Source organism: Leptonotus elevatus, chromosome 1 (assembly GCF_054856555.1).
Source record: "Leptonotus elevatus isolate MCC_2025b chromosome 1, RoL_Lele_1.0, whole genome shotgun sequence".
Lineage (NCBI taxonomy): Eukaryota > Metazoa > Chordata > Actinopteri > Syngnathiformes > Syngnathidae > Leptonotus > Leptonotus elevatus.
The window spans coordinates 1,026,580-1,043,007 of NC_141239.1; the positions used below are offsets into that span (position 1 = coordinate 1,026,580).

A 16,428-nucleotide genomic window follows, 5' to 3' on the forward strand; every position below is an offset into this window, starting at 1 on the left:
TAACTCAATCGACTCGTATGTGAAATAAATCTTCTCGTTGAAATGAATTCAAATGCTCTTAATCCGTTCCATCTCTCCAGCCACTTTTATTTTTTTAAATAAAAAAATAAAATAGCAATTAAACAATTAAAACATAAAGAAAAGAAATACACTGGCTTTATCAAGTGTACAGTAATTACTTGATAGCTCATCCGTTGGAAGTCGGAGTCATTTCTTGAGATTGCTCTCATTTTGTCGCCATTCTGTTCAATGAATGATTGAAAATGCATCTGCGGCTATGGTTGTTATTAAATTGCAAAAAAAATCCACTTCACTCAAGCGTCAGCATATCTGAAGCCCGCTGGTTACTCAAATACATTAAAAAAAAACACCATTGACTTGAAAATGGAAAAACAGTTAAAAAAAATAGAAGTGGGTATCGATTCTAATTTCCTCAATCGATTCGATTTCGATTCACAAGAGTTTATTTCAACTCATTTGATTAATTTTCAGTTAATTTGATTGGATTTTTCCTGATTCAATTCAATTCACTTCAGTTCAAGCCGATATCGATCATTTATGGAACATCAATTCTTGAATGTGAAGGACATGATAAAAACTCCACAAATATTTAATTTAATAATAAAGTACATTTTGCGGAGGCAGTAAGAGGTCAAATGATTTAGTTTATTAGTAAAAGTAATTATAATCACTGAAGTGTTATACAAATATATGTTCATAATCTAATTAAATATTTGTAAAAAAAAAAAAAAAGATTCTGAATTGTCTTAAAGTCTTTCCTAAATGTAAGAAATTCATGTGAAGAGTAAATTTCAAGAAAACAGTAAGATACAAAAAAAAATCATCCTTTAAAATCCTATTTTCTTAAGAATTTATGGGGAAAAAAGAGATATTTAAATAATTGATTCATGATTTTATGAAGCAATATTGAGCTAAAAAAAGAAAATCGATTCAATATTGATGATTCCTTTTTCTTTTTTTTTACCCAGCCCTAGCGGCTATTAAAAAACATCATATTTATTAAGCGCATATTGTGCACTATTGTCTATTCACATATACTTTATCTTCATATTATAAAACACCTAACATAAGGATAAGCTGTATTGATAATAAATGAATAAACAACATTCTGCCATCTCATGGCAGATCATTGAATTATTCTGCCTGAAAACAAGAGGCATTATTTGCTATAAACAAGTTTTACATTATCATCTGTTGTTGCTGTAATTATAACCCATTCAAATGTTTTATTAACGTTGTAAAGTCCATTTACACACAAACAAACAAAAGTGCTGACTTGTTTTCCTAACACACTCGCTGGGTGGCAGACTGGTTTACTTTCGCTCAAGGTTGGGTTCATCACGTTTACCCATTAGGTTGGGTTGCATTTTGGATTTGGGCGGCTGACGCCATGCGGACGCCATGCGGACGCCATGCGGACGCCATGCGGACGCCATGCGGACGCCATGCGGACGCCATGCGGACGCCATGCTGACGCCATGCTGACGCCATGCTGACGCCATGCTGACGCCATGCTGACGCCATGCTGACGCCATGCTGACGCCATGCTGACGCCATGCTGACGCCATGCTGACGCCATGCTGACGCCATGCTGACGCCATGCTGACGCCATGCTGACGCCATGCTGACGCCATGCTGACTTGAGACGTCAGGGCAAACCTGGCCAAGTTGCTTCTTCTTCTTAGAGAATATCGGTAGGAAAATTTGTAATTTTTTAAAAAACTATTAACTCATTCTCTTCCATAAATTCATTAAAAAAAAAAAAGATTATTAAAAATTAGGGGCACGAGGCGATTATTTTTTTAAATTGTAATTAATCGCATGACTTCACTAGTTAACTCGCAATTAATCATGAATTTTATATCGGTTCTAAATGTAGGTTTTCATACTCTTAACAAAAGTTAAATTAAAATAAATAGTTGAAATGAATTTTTGACGTTTATAGCCGTCAATGGCAGCGAATGAGTAAATGCTGCTTTTTATTTTATTTTATTTCACACACAAATTCTCATGAACTTTTTTTTTTTTTCACGTGGATCTCAAACATAAAAAAAACCAACATCAACAGTACAACAAAACTCCTCTTCTTCTTTCATGTTTTTTTTTTTTTTTTTAGCTTGGCACCGTCTCCCGATGAGTCAATCCATGAGCAGGCCTTTCAAAGACAGATCTGGTGGATGAGCAGGAGGCCAACACGCTGGCAAACGCGCACAGCCGCAACACAAAACCAATTGGCACCCGCTTCACACGGGCCGACCTCCTCTCATGTGCCGCGTCCCCGGTTTCATCCCGCGCATCCCGCCGCTCGTCATCCGCTCTCCGCGCCGCTTTGGAGGCTGCGCTCGGGTCAGAGCGGTGGTCCGAGGGGGGACGGAAAAGGGACTGCGGATGACTTTGGTAGCCGTGTACAGAAAATCCCTATGTGGCCATTAGGGAGTTTTCCTGCTCCCTTTGAATTTCTTTGAAATGGCAAAATGGGGAAAATGGTGACATCGACCTTTTCTCTTGGTTTTCCGTTTCATCATCAAATCAACACATGGTATGTTTGTACTTATACTTTTCCCTGGTGGCCAAAGCGCAAACATGAGCATGAACAAGACGAGGCCCATTGAGACATTTTTTAGCAGTAAAAAGTTCATATTTGGCCCAGAATTAATGTGGTAACGTTTATTAATTTTCATGCGCAGATAGTACGTTCAAAAACACATTTTGCCGCCACTTGCTGTCGACTGAAACGGCATCACAGGTGCTCATAGCTCAGATAACGACCAATCACAGCTCACCTGATTTCTGGGTCTGGTCACGTGACGTTCGCAAACTGAGCCATGATTGGTCGTTACCCGAGCGCACGTGATGTCATTTTTAGTCGGCAGCAAGTGCAAAATGCAATTATACAAGAAAAAGAATGAATTTAATAAATTAATTACAGATCATATATAATAATAATAAATAATAGATAACCTATCCCAGTGGTCATTGAGCCATTTTCAGCAGTAAAAAGTTAATATTTTGTCCACAATTAACTCATTCACTGCCATCGACGGCTGTAGACGTCAAAAATTAATTTGAACTATTTCTATTAGTTAATTTTTTTCCCCACTTTTGTTTACAAGAGTATGAAAACCTAGAATTTTTTAAATTTTACATTTAGAACAGATATAAAATTTGTGATTAATCGTGAGTTAACTCGTGAAGTCATGCGATTAACTAAGATTAAAAATTGTAATCGCCTGACACCCCTAATTTTTTATCACAAATTTGATATCTGTTCTAAATGCACAAAAAAAAAAAATCTAGATTTTCATACTTTTAACAAAAGTGGAAAAAATGTTAAATGAATAGAAATAGTTCAAATGAATTTCTGACGTCTATAGTCGTCAATGGCAGTGAATGAGTTAATGTGATAACTTTTATTATTTTTCATGTACAATTAGTACGTTTAAAAACACATTTTGCCGCCACTTGCTGTGGACTGAAATGACATCACAGGCGCTCATAGCTCAGATAACGACCAATCACAGCTCACTTACTTTTATTATTATTATTAATTTATTTTCAAAAGTATTATAAAAAGTGTAAGGAGTTCCCAGTGTCAGCATCATTTGTTTTTTTTATAAAGTGGAAATTTAAATAAATCCATAAATGAAAAGTTCCCCGTATCTCACTGAGCGACAAATGCATGTGAATGTCGCTAATTTGGGGTTTTCGTCAGGGTTTAGAAAAGGTTTCAAAAGATCTTCGCAGACGGTGACCATTTGCCTCGAAAAACAGTTGGCTCAAAAGTAAGCCAATTATGGATCAAAAATGGACCGATCCACTTTATGGGTCAATTTGACCCAACTTTTTGGGTTGTTTGATACAAAATGGCCCAATTTTTTGACCCAAGTAAAGAATGTGACCAATATTTATGAGTTTTTTTCACGCTGAAAGATCAATTTCTTGACTCAAAGTTGGGTCAAATCGACCCAAGTAGAGGATCGGTCCATTTTTGACCCAGAGTTGGGTTATTTTTGAGCCAACGTTGAAATGTCTTTGCGACAAGTGCAAACTGTGAGCATCCTGATGAAAACCCTAAATTTGCTACGTTCGCAAGCATTCGCCGCTCAGTGAGACTCCAGCTGCGTCGGCCTTCAGATTCCTAAAAAGGCAGATGCCAGTATTTGCCAAAATGCCAAATATCGGCACCGATAATCGGCCCGGCTGATAATCGGTCTATCCCTAGATTACACGCTTCACTATTTCATCCAGGTTTACATAAAAATATGAATTTTGTGAAGTATTGTTTTAAATCAGGGCCAATTCTTTAAATCGCGGTGGCCCCAGAGGGCCATCAACCCCAAAAAGCTGAATGTTGAACCCTGACAAGAACATTGTGGGACCCCCGGGGTGGGTTTCCATCCACCTTTTTTGATTGGAATTTTCAAGAATTGCGAAAAAGAAACTGAATGGAAACGCCAGAAATTAAAAAAAAAAAAGGCCAAAAATTGGCAAAAAAAAAAAGGTTTTACACTTGGAGGGCGTGTTTTTGAAGCATATCGAAAACAAGAAAATGCGCATTTTGCCGATGGAACAAGCGACTACAAGACCGGATATACGTTTTGACCGATACTACGTCGCACGCACGTTTGTAGTCGCAACAAATGGCGGATGATAAAGTAAGACACGTTTGGGGAGAGGAAGAAACACGATTATTTTTATAATGAATTGAGATGCTTTATTAACATCAGCTCTCAATGTAACGAGAAAAACTTCCGTTCGGTCCGTCAAAAGGCAACATTCCCACCCGGAACTCGCCATCGTCCCAAAGTTCCGCCACTTCGTCGTCATCTCGCGGCGCATATTCGCAAAAGAAGAGCGGATGCAAACGCGCGTTTTGCGCATTTTCACAAAATGTGCATGAAAATTCCCAAACATTTGGAAGGAAACCCGACAGCACGATCGGTGACAACCTCGACTGCGACGCATTCCAACAGCGCTCCAAAACAGCAAATTCACTCAATAGCGGCTCGGGAGCGATTGCGGACACGGCCGCTCTCGTACCGGCGGATCGGTAGACAACTCTGGCCGGGTACGGCCCGGTGGTGTCGCGGTGCCGTTTGGTTGGCTCGGCCGTCGCAGGCCAAGCCCTCGCCCCTTCGCCCGCAGCGCTTCTGTGAGGACCTTCATGAGAGGAGCCTTTGTTCGGGTCCGGCGGGACCGAATGAGCGACAGCGGCGGCGGCGGCGTTCTTCAATGGCGGCTGTTTGTTTACACCGGCCAGTCCCGTCAGAGTTCATTAGCGGCCCGGCCCACCGACAACCTCTGATGTCCTAATGGCCAATGAGGGCCTCGCTGCCCATCGGCCCCGAGCCTCCGCATTTGGGGATGAAGGGAAGCCCCCCCGCCCCGCCCCGGGCGACTCGCACATTCCCGCTAAGTCACACATACGCAAATGTCTGCGCGGCGAGGGCGGCGGCGGAGTCCTTTTCGTCATACGGCCGACGTCAGGGAAGCGGCGAAGACGGCCATCTTTGCATCGCGGAGATGTGAGACACCTGCCGCCCACAAACACAACACGCGCACGCGCGTTACGCTCTGCTGCCATCTTCTGGGTCAACCACAAACTACAGCGTGCCGTGTTCCACTCTGTAAACATGTTGAAATTCACCTTTCGGCACCTTTTCCCCGACGACGGCATCGAAGCCCTGGCTCATGTGAAAGCAGTAATTGGTGTCAAGGAAGTATGTCAGTGATATATCTTGACAAAGAAGTTTGGCCTCGGGTTGTTAGTGACAGTGAGAGACTCTTTGCTGAACTGTAAACATTTTTTTAAAACATAAAGTGACTTAATGGATTTGTTTCTACATACATTATTCGTAGTGCTGTCACTATCGAATATTTTTGGAATTGATTAATCTAGCCATCATTCAATCGATTAATCGGATTCATTTGAACTCGTTCACTACCATCGACGGCTATAGATGATTCATTTGAACTATTTCTATTAGCTTAACATTGTTTTCCACTTTTGTCAACAAGAGTATGAAAACCTATAATTTTTTTATTGTATATTTAGAACAGATATAAAAGCGTGAGTTAATTAGTGAAGTCATGCGATTAATTACAACGACAAATTTTTATCGCCCGACGCCCCTTGATTTTTTAATATTCTTTTCTTTTTTAAAGGAAAACTTATTTAAAAATTAGGTGCGTCAGGTGATAAAGTTTTAATCGTAATTAATCGCATGACTTTACTATTTAACTCAAGATTAACCACACATTTTATATCCGTTTTAAATGTACAAAAACTGCGTTAACTTAAGTGGGGAAAAAATGTTAAACTAATAGAAATAGTTCAAATGAATATGCGTCAATGGCAGTGAATGAGTTAATTTTGCATTAAAGTGTATTAAAAAAATGTTTATCCTTGTTTATTAGTCGGTGGTTATTTCATACTTTGTACTCGTATGTATTGGCAGAAAACAGTGAACAATGCTGAAATCTGAGGATTTGGACAATTTTGAATTAAAAAAAATGGCTCCAAACGATGACCCAATTATTAAAATAGTTACTTGTCGATTAATCGATTAATTTTGACAGCTCTTATTAGTGCTGTCACTATCGCACCTTTTAAGAATCGTATTGAATGTTGACCTTGCGTGGCTTACGACATGAGGTCAATAACGTCCTGTTCCCGTCTTCTTCTGGGCACGTTTTTTGTGCTTGACTGCCCTCTACTGGTTGTGTGACGAACCCCTAAAAGCGAGTGGCAGGTTATATTATGGAATAATTACAGTCCAAGTGCTTTTAAGGACGTTCAGAACTTTTCCCCCTGTGTTTTTGTGAAGCTCAATGTGCTGTATTGTCTTTAATAAAAAAACACTAAGTCAGTGAACGTTTTTAATCGGGGTGTGCCAAAAAAATAAACTCTCATAAGAATCGCGATTCTCATTTAGTACGATTCAGAATCGATTTTAAATGTCCCAAAAGCGATTTTATTTAAATTATTTTATACTGCCTTGTCTTTGTCTGTGTGTGCCTTTATTTGGAGCGCTGTTTGTGTTGTACCCGGTTTGGCCACTGAGGGGCAGTGTGGTTCCACGCGGTCTGATACACTGTTAAGTTGTAGCCACATTAGAGAGTAGAAGGAAAAAGTCACGGTCAAGTTATTCCAATAAAAGTTTTTTTTTTCAGCGTGGAGCCGTTCTTTTGAGTGATAAACGTGCCGCGAGTAGCGCGCTAATTAGCATTAGCGAGTCAGACTGAAGTCATTACGGTTCCTTGAACATCTACAAATTGAAGCAAAAATCGTTGTCCATCAAATCACTGTCAATCAAAGAGCCTTCCTAATCGAAAATCGATTCCGAATCGAATCGCAGGCCCAAAAATCGGAATCGAATCGAACCGTGAGACATACAAAGATTCCCACCCCTAGTTTTTAAGCGTACAAATAACATCCAACATTCGGCTACTAGATGGTGCACTAACAGAAGAAATAAAGATTGGAGTTTTGAAGCAGAACATTTTGGTTGACCTATTTTGAAAAAATCGACTTAACTGACTTTTTTTCACATTCCACATATTTGAAGATAGTGGCTGAAAATGTGCAAAGTTCACCATTTTCAGTACAGGTATTGCTGTTTTTTTTTGTTTTTTTTAAGGTGTGGCTAAAACTGTCCAGTGATGCACTTCAGCATCATTCACATTTGAAAAATCTGTAAAGTTAAAAACATGTCCGTTTGGTTCCCTGCTTTGCCATTTAAAGATGCTATTATTTACTAACCTCCTGAATGGGTCTTCCCAGCTTCTCTTGGCTTTTCACAACTCTCCTAAAGCAGACACAAACACACACAGCTTGACTCTTTCTACTATTCCTACAGCGGCGCCTCGACTTGTGAGTTCAATTCATCCGAATCTCGAAGACTCGTAACTCATCACAAAATCAAAACCGCCGGCAAAGCTACGCTATCAAAGCTACGCTATCCAAGCTAACCTGTGTATTTTCCGAGCAAGGCTGATGGTGAAGTCGGCGGCGCAGTCAGGCTGGTACGTGGACGGTACGACGAGGTAAGCTCCGGGCGCGAGAGAGCACGCCAAGCTTACATCCCGGGTGTGGCAGTGGGGAACGCAACTGGCGACCGGGTCCTCGCTGGGGATGCAATGACTTTGCTCGCCGGCTGATATCTGGACAGAAGCAAAGAAACGTCATCCAAACGTCAACGTCATTTGCGATGATGCGATGGATTCCCACCTTATAAATATGGAAGCCGATGGCGAGCAGATCAGCGTCGGCGCGGCTCTGGCGCAGGTTCACCTTGACGTTGAGGCCCGGCAAAATTGGCTGGTCGCGCAGCGTCAGCGGGAAGCGAGGGTTCTGCGCGTGGGACGGGAAGTTCCTGCTTCCTCCGGCTGACCTTCCCTCCGCCCACGAGCCCCGCAAGTGATTGGTCTCCCACTCGCCGTCTGTCAACGGCAGGAGAGGTGCTGGGCTCTTCGGGGCGCTAAGGAGGGGCATGTTTCGTGACGGGGTCAATTCAACAGCACCATAAACAAATTCTTAGCAGCACACTATTTCCATCATCACGAGGCCGCCCATGAACTCGTTCCCGGGGCTGCCTAATTGCTTGAACCTGGCACAGCGCAATAAAGATAAGAGATACAAATAGGGCACACAGGACGGTAATCCGCCAACACATTTCTTTCTTCAATAGCATAAGAAAATGTTTCTTTTGTATATTTAATACCATTTATAAGACACGATAACATTATACATAGTTTGAACTTTTAACACTATGCTTAAACATTGAAAATAAAAATAAAAACTGTACTGAAATGATGATTCAATTAAAAATTGTGTTCCCCCGTTTAGAGCTGGGTTTACCTTGCAAAAAAAGTGAAATCCGTCATCTTTATTTTTTTTAACATTTACTATAAAGGTCTTAAAACACTTGATCACACACTTTTCTCATAGAGGCATTTACCTCTTGTCACACTCTCTTGTTTAAACTCTCTCCTTGTTCAAACCTTCATGAAAAAATTAAAATAAAAATCCATGCAAATTTGCACCCCCCAAAAAAAATCATCCTCAAAACAGCGAGGCTGCAATAAGTGAACCTGTTAGAAATAGAATCTCGAATCGCTACTGCCACCTGTCGCCAAAAAGTGAAACTGCATTTTCCCTTCTTCACATACAGAATGTGCACACGACGTTGCCAGGTGAGTTTCCATTACCCTCAGTTTTGCGCAAAAGGCACGTTGAGCAAAAACAAGCTAGTAATGAAAACACGTGATTTAAAAAAACTAACAAAACAAAAACTCAAATATCGCCCCAAAAAGTTTTTACGCTCTCATGAGGTGGTTTTTGAGACGTGTCGAAATAGTATTTGACAAAAGTGTCATGGAAACACTTTTTGCGCATTCCCTGTAGTCATGTGACCCGCGCCCAGCACGGAGGAAAGGAAGTAGGAAGTACGGGGGCGCCCGCTCACTTTCGTGAGGGGATAACAAGTGTTTTTAAGCACAAAGCGATTCAGCTTTGGAGCCAATCTGCCGCCGTTAAATGCACGTCCCATATCGTTGCATGAGAAATGGCCGTTGCCGCTAGCAACGAGCGACATACGGCACACGTCGTCGCTGAAATCCATCAGTCCGCACCGTAACACAAGTCATAAGCGAGATGTTTTGAAAGCAATACTAAGACCTCCCGCACGTCTTGTCTTCCGTAAACATCATGAGCGCGTCCTACGGAACGACGAGATCCCGCGAGACGGGACATTACGAGAATTGCGCCTCAGAAGATAAACGCCGGTAGGTCGAAATTGTACTTGATCAAAATAGTACAATAGCGCTTTTATTTTTGCGAAAAACTGTCATGGAAACGCGCCTACATCCGCAGATGGCAGGCGGGAAATTCGAACCCCAATCCTGTCTGAAACCTATTGGCCAGACGCTTGCAGGAGTTCCCATTCTGAACCGCTAAGGCGTTAATCTACTCATTAAAAAATGATTCCGTCATAAATGGTCAAATAAAAAGGCTATTGTAAAGATATTTTGGGGCAAATTGTTACAAAGTGCATCTTAAAAAAAAAAGAACATGTAACATTGCAAAAGTAAATAAATAAAATGACTTAAATATCAAATCCAATTCAATCAATATTAATATTCCTCAGAAATTGTGTGCTTCAAAAAGTCAAACCATAAAATACGTTTTAAAAACGGAGTCAGTTGCTGGACAGATAATAAATGTCTTACACAAGTAAGCTCATGAGTCTTCTTCGCCTGAAGACTTCCACACATTTTCCCGCCACTCTTATGAAGCACTCCCCCTAGCGGCTTGCCAAGGTAATTGCTCAATAAGTCATGAACAATGTAATGGAGCCGTTATCGTGGGTGTCTATTAACTATAAATATCGCGATACTTGCGTAGGCGTAGCGATAATCTATCGGGAGACAACGTATCACGATTTATTGCGATATCGTCACACTCCTATCGAAAACCCACATATAACTGACGGCCATTTAAATGCATTGGGATTTTTTTTTAATTGCGGGGGTGGCGCGTTTGTAAACAAAACAAAAAATGATAAATTGCTGATAAACCTCCAATATCAGTTGTCCACTAAAAACGCCCCACAAAAAATCTTGGAACAGGTTAATCAGAGTACCAAACTGCGAGTGTGCGGGTTGGAGGGGGCGTATTGTAGTAAAGGTACATGTTCATAATTGCCCCCTCAAAAAAAAATCATTTTGAGAAAAACAACAACCACTTATCGAGTGTGCGTGAGGGTCACATGAGGCCCATGAGCTGACAGTTGCCCATCCCTGATCTAGTTATTTAGTTAACGTGGTTAAAAAAAAAAGAAGTTTTTTCAAAAGTACTCCCAAACTTCTAAACGCTACTTTATGTCAAATGAGATCCAGTGACAGCATCTTAGCATCTGCGTCGCGCTTACCTGACGGACGAGGTCGAGGAGGAGGAGAAGACCCTGATGAGGAAGCGGGCCTCTGCTCCCGGCTGGTAGGTGCTGGGGATGACAAGGTAGCGTCCGGGTTCCAGCAGCCCGTGAAGCACCACTTCCCTCTGGTGTGCGTGGCAGTGAGTGGAGGCACACGGCGACTGGTTCAAAGTACGGCTCAGATTCAAACCTTTCTTCTCCACCTTGGCGAGAAAAACAAAGCGATGGCACAAAAGCTACGCACGCATCATTTTTCAAACGCACCGACGGAACAAACCTTCCACATGTGTAACGCAATGGCCCGGTAGCGCTGGCGCCTCCCGTCGTCCTTGACGGGCGTTCCCGCAAATTGCCTCGGCTTGCTGTGCTGCAGCAGGGATACGAGGACCTCGCCTTTCTCGCACATCTTGAGCCAGAACTTCGGGTTAGTGCCGTAGCTGCTGCTGTTTCGACTTCCACCGGATGAGAGGCCCTTGACCCAGCGTCCGGCGAGGTGGTGGCAGTGAGGCAGCGGGTTTCCTGACATCATTGAGAAGGCCCGAAAGGGAAACAGTCTGCTACCTTGACTTGTGACTTTAATTTGTTGACTGATCACGTTCTTAACTCAAGACATCAGTATACAGTACACATCAATTTCCCTCATTGTAAAGATTAGAAACACCTGACCCCAAAAATTTAATAAAACAGATTTGTTAAATGTTGTGCCTTCAAGGGGTGTGGCCAAGCACGTGACATTAAGAGTTGGAGTCAAGTTGGTCAGCGTGTAAGGATCTGGATGTGAGTTTTGGCCAACACCACTTCCTTACGAATATTCTTATTTCATACTTTTGTGTTTGACTATTTGAACTGTTCAATAAACTGCTAAAGCTGTATTAGCCACTGCGGCTCTCCTTGCCCACAAGGCATTACAGTACATTGATTGCTCAATTGTTTTTCCCTTCACTCAAGCGACAATGTGCTAATTTGCTTGCAACAAAAAAGGGGCGACAAAATCACAACCAACCTACTGCTCGTAACGTAACACTATAAACTCTCTAAATTGTATATTTTTTTTGTAATCCACTAAGCTTGGACGTTAAGTTGAATTGAGTGGACATAAGTACTCTATACATACATATGTATCTTCTATACATAAGAATTATTATACATCAACAAAATGAGCCTATGCTAAATCACGATTAGCATTAGCGCGCTAGCGATTAGGTAAACGGACACTAACTACCATTTAGTCCACACATACATAATTTATTATAGCTACAAACATTACACATGAAATAGTGTCTTAAAGGTCACATACAGACGATGCTTCAACATTATCCCATGAGTAAACAAGGCTAGAGCTAGCTGTTAGCTACATGAGATCGGTAACTTCCTGTTCTTGTCTTCTTCTGGGCACGTTTAGTGCATGACTGCCCTCTACTGGTTAAGTGACGAACATCTAAAACGGAGTGGCGGACTTCCTTTCCTATGTTTTGTGCTGTATTGCCTTTAATAAAAACCCACTAAGTACTAAAGTCAGTGTGCGTTTTCAAGCAGACAAATAACATCCGCCAGGTGCACTAACAGAAGAAATCAAGATCACAGCTGCCATTGCAAAAAAAAAAAAAAAAGTCTGTATATAAAACATGGATGGTCCAAACAAAGTTCCGGCGCGGAGAAAATTTTAGTCAACCTATTTTTAAAGTCGACTTACCCACAACTTGGTGTACTTTTTTTCCCCCCTAGTCCTAGGCACTAATAAATCAAGCCACTACTGTAAAGAACAAATATGAACTATTAAACAATAGAATTACCGGTGTAGATACTTTGTAGGTGTCCCTCCTCACTGATTGGGTAGCCTACAGTGACATCATCAAACTGGGACAAGAATTCATTCTCATCCAACCAGAAGTCGCCCTGTGCCGCCCTGGCTTGGATATCCAAAGCATCAACTGAATCAAGCGAGCGCCATCCCGCTCCACTGCAAGGGAAGAGCAAGATGGAGACATTTTTTATTTCGTATCAAATTTTATATCTTTAGAATTGTGGTATGTGAAGGAGAGAGTATTTATTGGATGCTTGTCTGAAAGCTGTGTTTAAGGATACATTTCTGTTTTTATCTTGAAACCGACAAATACATTTTGATTCTATTCTATTTTATTGAGCTGACCTAAACCGTGTACAAAACCATTTAGCGTTGAGCATATTGGATTCTCAGACACAAACTTTCCAGGCTCTAATGAGAGTCGATTTAAGTGCTGCATATATTTCACGCATGTTTTCTTAAATAAAATAAAGTCATCTTTCAGCCCTGCCGCCGTACCAGTTTGTTTTTGTGGCAAAATAAAAAAGCCTCACCCCTCCGTCCAGGCTCCGCCCCAGCAGCACCTCCCCCAGGGGTTCCTGATCCTGAACAGTCGCACACGACTTCCTGCTACCGTCTTCACGTCCAGCCACTCCATCACGGCCATGGCGTGGTGCTGACCCAGCTCGCTGTCTCCTGCGTAAAATGATTATCAGATGATTGCGCCGCCTGGAAATTGTGTTCAAGGAAGACAAAAACGCACCTCCCGGAATGCTTTGGGTGGAGCAACTCAGCGCACAAGATGCTCTCAGTGGATAGATGATGTCCAGTTGCAGCTTTTTCCTCGAGGCCTGGTTGTGGTTCTCCTTGGCTGCGTGCTGCTGCTCCTCCTCTGAACCAAAGCGGGACAGGCCCCAGCACTCTGCAAGACCCCCGGTCAGGTCCACTAAGGCCTCGGACACCTGCCCGGCCCACAGCCGCTCGTATGAGCCGTGGAGTCTGAAAAGCGAGAAGAAGGTACAAAACGAGGTTCGACATTTGATTGCATCATCCATTTGACGTGCATATACGATATATGACCAAATCAACAGCACCTTGTTGTGCACTCCATTTTGTGGCCATCCCTTTTCTCTGATTGGTCAATCCTGGAATTGCTTCATTTTTTTTTATGTCATAGAACTGACCATATTTGGCCATTCCTGTCTGGATGGCTTCATAAACACAATCGGATTGTCTGGTAGTGTTGTCACGATACCAACATTTTGACTTTGATACTATACCTGCATAAAATACCCCGATACCGGTACGGAAACGGTACCTCATTTTAACTATGTCTATTTGTTTAACTTTTTTCCCCCACTTTTGTTAACAAGAGTTTGAAAACCTAGAATTTTTTTATTTTTTCATTTAGAACAGATGTGAAAGTTGTGATTAATCGCGAGTTAACTAGTGAAGTCATGCGATTGATTACAAAAAAAAAAAAAAAAGTATTCACTTTAAGTAACAGTTAAGTACCGGTACTAAGAAAAAAATGACACCGAGCCGTTTTTGACGCCAAAACATCAAGGTACGGTACTGGTACCGGTATCCCGTGCAACACTATTGTCTGGCTATACTTACTTGGCATACGCCTTTTCCAGCAGAGCCACCCAGAATGCAGAGGGGGCGTGGCAGTGCGAGAAACAGAGAGCCGAATCAACACAAGGCAGGCGGTCATCGATGGTCACCTCGGTCCAATGTCCCTTCTCCCAAAAGTGAAAGCCAAAAGATCCTCTGTAGTTGCTGTCACCCCACAAGGGCTGGTGGGGAGGAAACACCTACAAAAAAAAAAAAAGTCAGACTAAGACATTTAAATAATAATCTAGCAAAGAAACTCCCTCATTATTATCATCAAAGATTGTTTCCTGTACCTTGTCCAGAAGGTGTTTGTTCTTGAGCAGCACAGAGCACGCACACAGAAACCAACAGTCTCCCAGCAAGCCTTGCTTGGCATGACTCAGGTGGATGTTGTCGGGGAAGGCGACTGGTGACTGGCAGATTTCCTGGTAACAAATAAATAAATAAATATAAATATCATGAATTTTGGTCCATTTAAAAAATATAATGTGTTCACTAGGGGAAAACAGGTTTTTATTTCCTAAATATTAAATAATAATAATAATAATAATAATTTAGAGCTCTACTCATAATACCACAATATTTTTTCTTATGATTATTTATCATACCATTAGTATCTAATACCAAGTCCCGTTGCACCCCTGCCCTGGACCTGACCTGTGGGCGCAGCCAAGTGATGTGCAGTCTGGAGATGGGTGTGGAGTTGTCACAGAACAGGGACGAGTCATCAGAGGGGAAGTCCAGGTCCTCGAAGAGACCATCGCCATCGCCGCAACCTGTCCTTTTGCTTGCCTTCATGGCTCCAACCTGCTGTTTGGTGAGTCCTACCAGCCAGGTTTGACCGCCATCGCCGCCCGCCTTCAAGGCCATTCCACTTGTAAAGTAGAAGCAAATAAACAAGTGGTTACAACCCCTGCCTTGCAAATATAGTCCCTAGACCAGGCATCTCCAAGTTTGGTCCTCGAAAGCCTTTATCCAAGCCTGTTTTCCCCCCCATCTATGTCTCCCTCCTCCAACACAGCTGAATCAAATGATTAGCTCGTCAGCAAGCTCTGCAAAAGCCCGACAACGATCCTGATTCAGTGATTCAGAGGCAGATATAGAAAACACGCTGGATCGGGGCTTTCGAGGACCAAACTTGGAGAGCCCTGCCATAAGTGTTTCCCAACCGTCGTAAGCCGAGGACCCTTGCAACGCGGTTCAAACGATTTCGGTGACATGTCTGTTAGCCATGCGCAGTAGAGCAAAGCTTGTTAACGCTCTCACCTGCTTCGAGCATCTTTTCCCTCGTCGTCATATCATAGCGGCTAACTAGCGTTAGCCTATACGCTGGAGATGATTCATCACGATGTCCACACAAACTCATGTTGTTGTGATTTAGGAGCTGTTATCATTCACAAGATTGTACACCAAAGCGTGAATATGTCTTAAAAAAAATAAGAGCGCCGAGTCACATCGCTGAGTGTGAATAAAATGTGTGAAAATAAGATCACTTCCGGTAGGACAGTTCATTCATAAAGTGCATCCTTCCTGTGCCGGTGCTGCCACCTACTGTTCGTGCACTGCATGACATGTTCATTTCCCAACAAGGAAAGGGTAATCGAGTTGCGACGGAATTCTGTTCCGAATGTGTACGCAAATTGGAAAGTGCGGTAGTGTATCACTAACACACGCTAACCGGTGGTGACAAAAGCATTTACACTGGGTCGGAATTGATAAAAAAAAAAAAAAAGTCAGGTAGAAATAAAAGTGCTCATTATATTCATATATTTGTACTTAAATACATATATTTTAAAGTACAGACTTTTAAGATTTTGTGTCAATTACAAATGCAATACTTTTGCATTACTGCACACATAAAAAAATTAACAAATAAAAAACTTCTGCACACAATAAAATACAGTACTATAAAAATATAAAAATTGCATATATTATTATGTACTGTATCAGTATAAATAAATACAACAATTTCCTCATTCATTACTGCTACAAATCAGCAATCGATAACAACTGACAATTCTCTTAGCCACGGATGGGGAAAATCTTGCGTCTTCAAAAGCCCAAATCTCAGTC

General features: G+C 41.8%; 1 protein-coding gene across 4 annotated transcripts; it reads right to left on the reverse strand.

Moving 5' to 3' along the window:
- Positions 1–58: 58 nt before the first annotated feature.
- Positions 59–15,861, reverse strand: capn10 (calpain 10). Of its 4 annotated transcripts, none has more exons than XM_086071517.1 (13): positions 15,622–15,861; positions 15,013–15,229; positions 14,649–14,780; positions 14,359–14,555; positions 13,502–13,737; positions 13,293–13,434; positions 12,749–12,915; positions 11,233–11,474; positions 10,953–11,158; positions 8,252–8,501; positions 7,994–8,184; positions 7,784–7,829; positions 59–2,357 (listed from the first exon to the last, which is right to left on the reverse strand). In XM_086071517.1, the coding sequence occupies exons 2-13, from the start codon at positions 15,223–15,225 to the stop codon at positions 2,265–2,267; spliced, it is 2,115 nt and encodes a 704-aa protein (XP_085927643.1). In that variant the 5' UTR covers positions 15,226–15,229; positions 15,622–15,861; the 3' UTR covers positions 59–2,264. The 4 variants fall into 4 exon arrangements, with proteins under 4 accessions (XP_085927643.1, XP_085927661.1, XP_085927653.1 ...); XM_086071535.1 differs by having other exon boundaries at positions 59–2,480; XM_086071527.1 differs by having other exon boundaries at positions 59–5,555.
- Between the last annotated feature and the right edge of the window lie 567 nt (positions 15,862–16,428).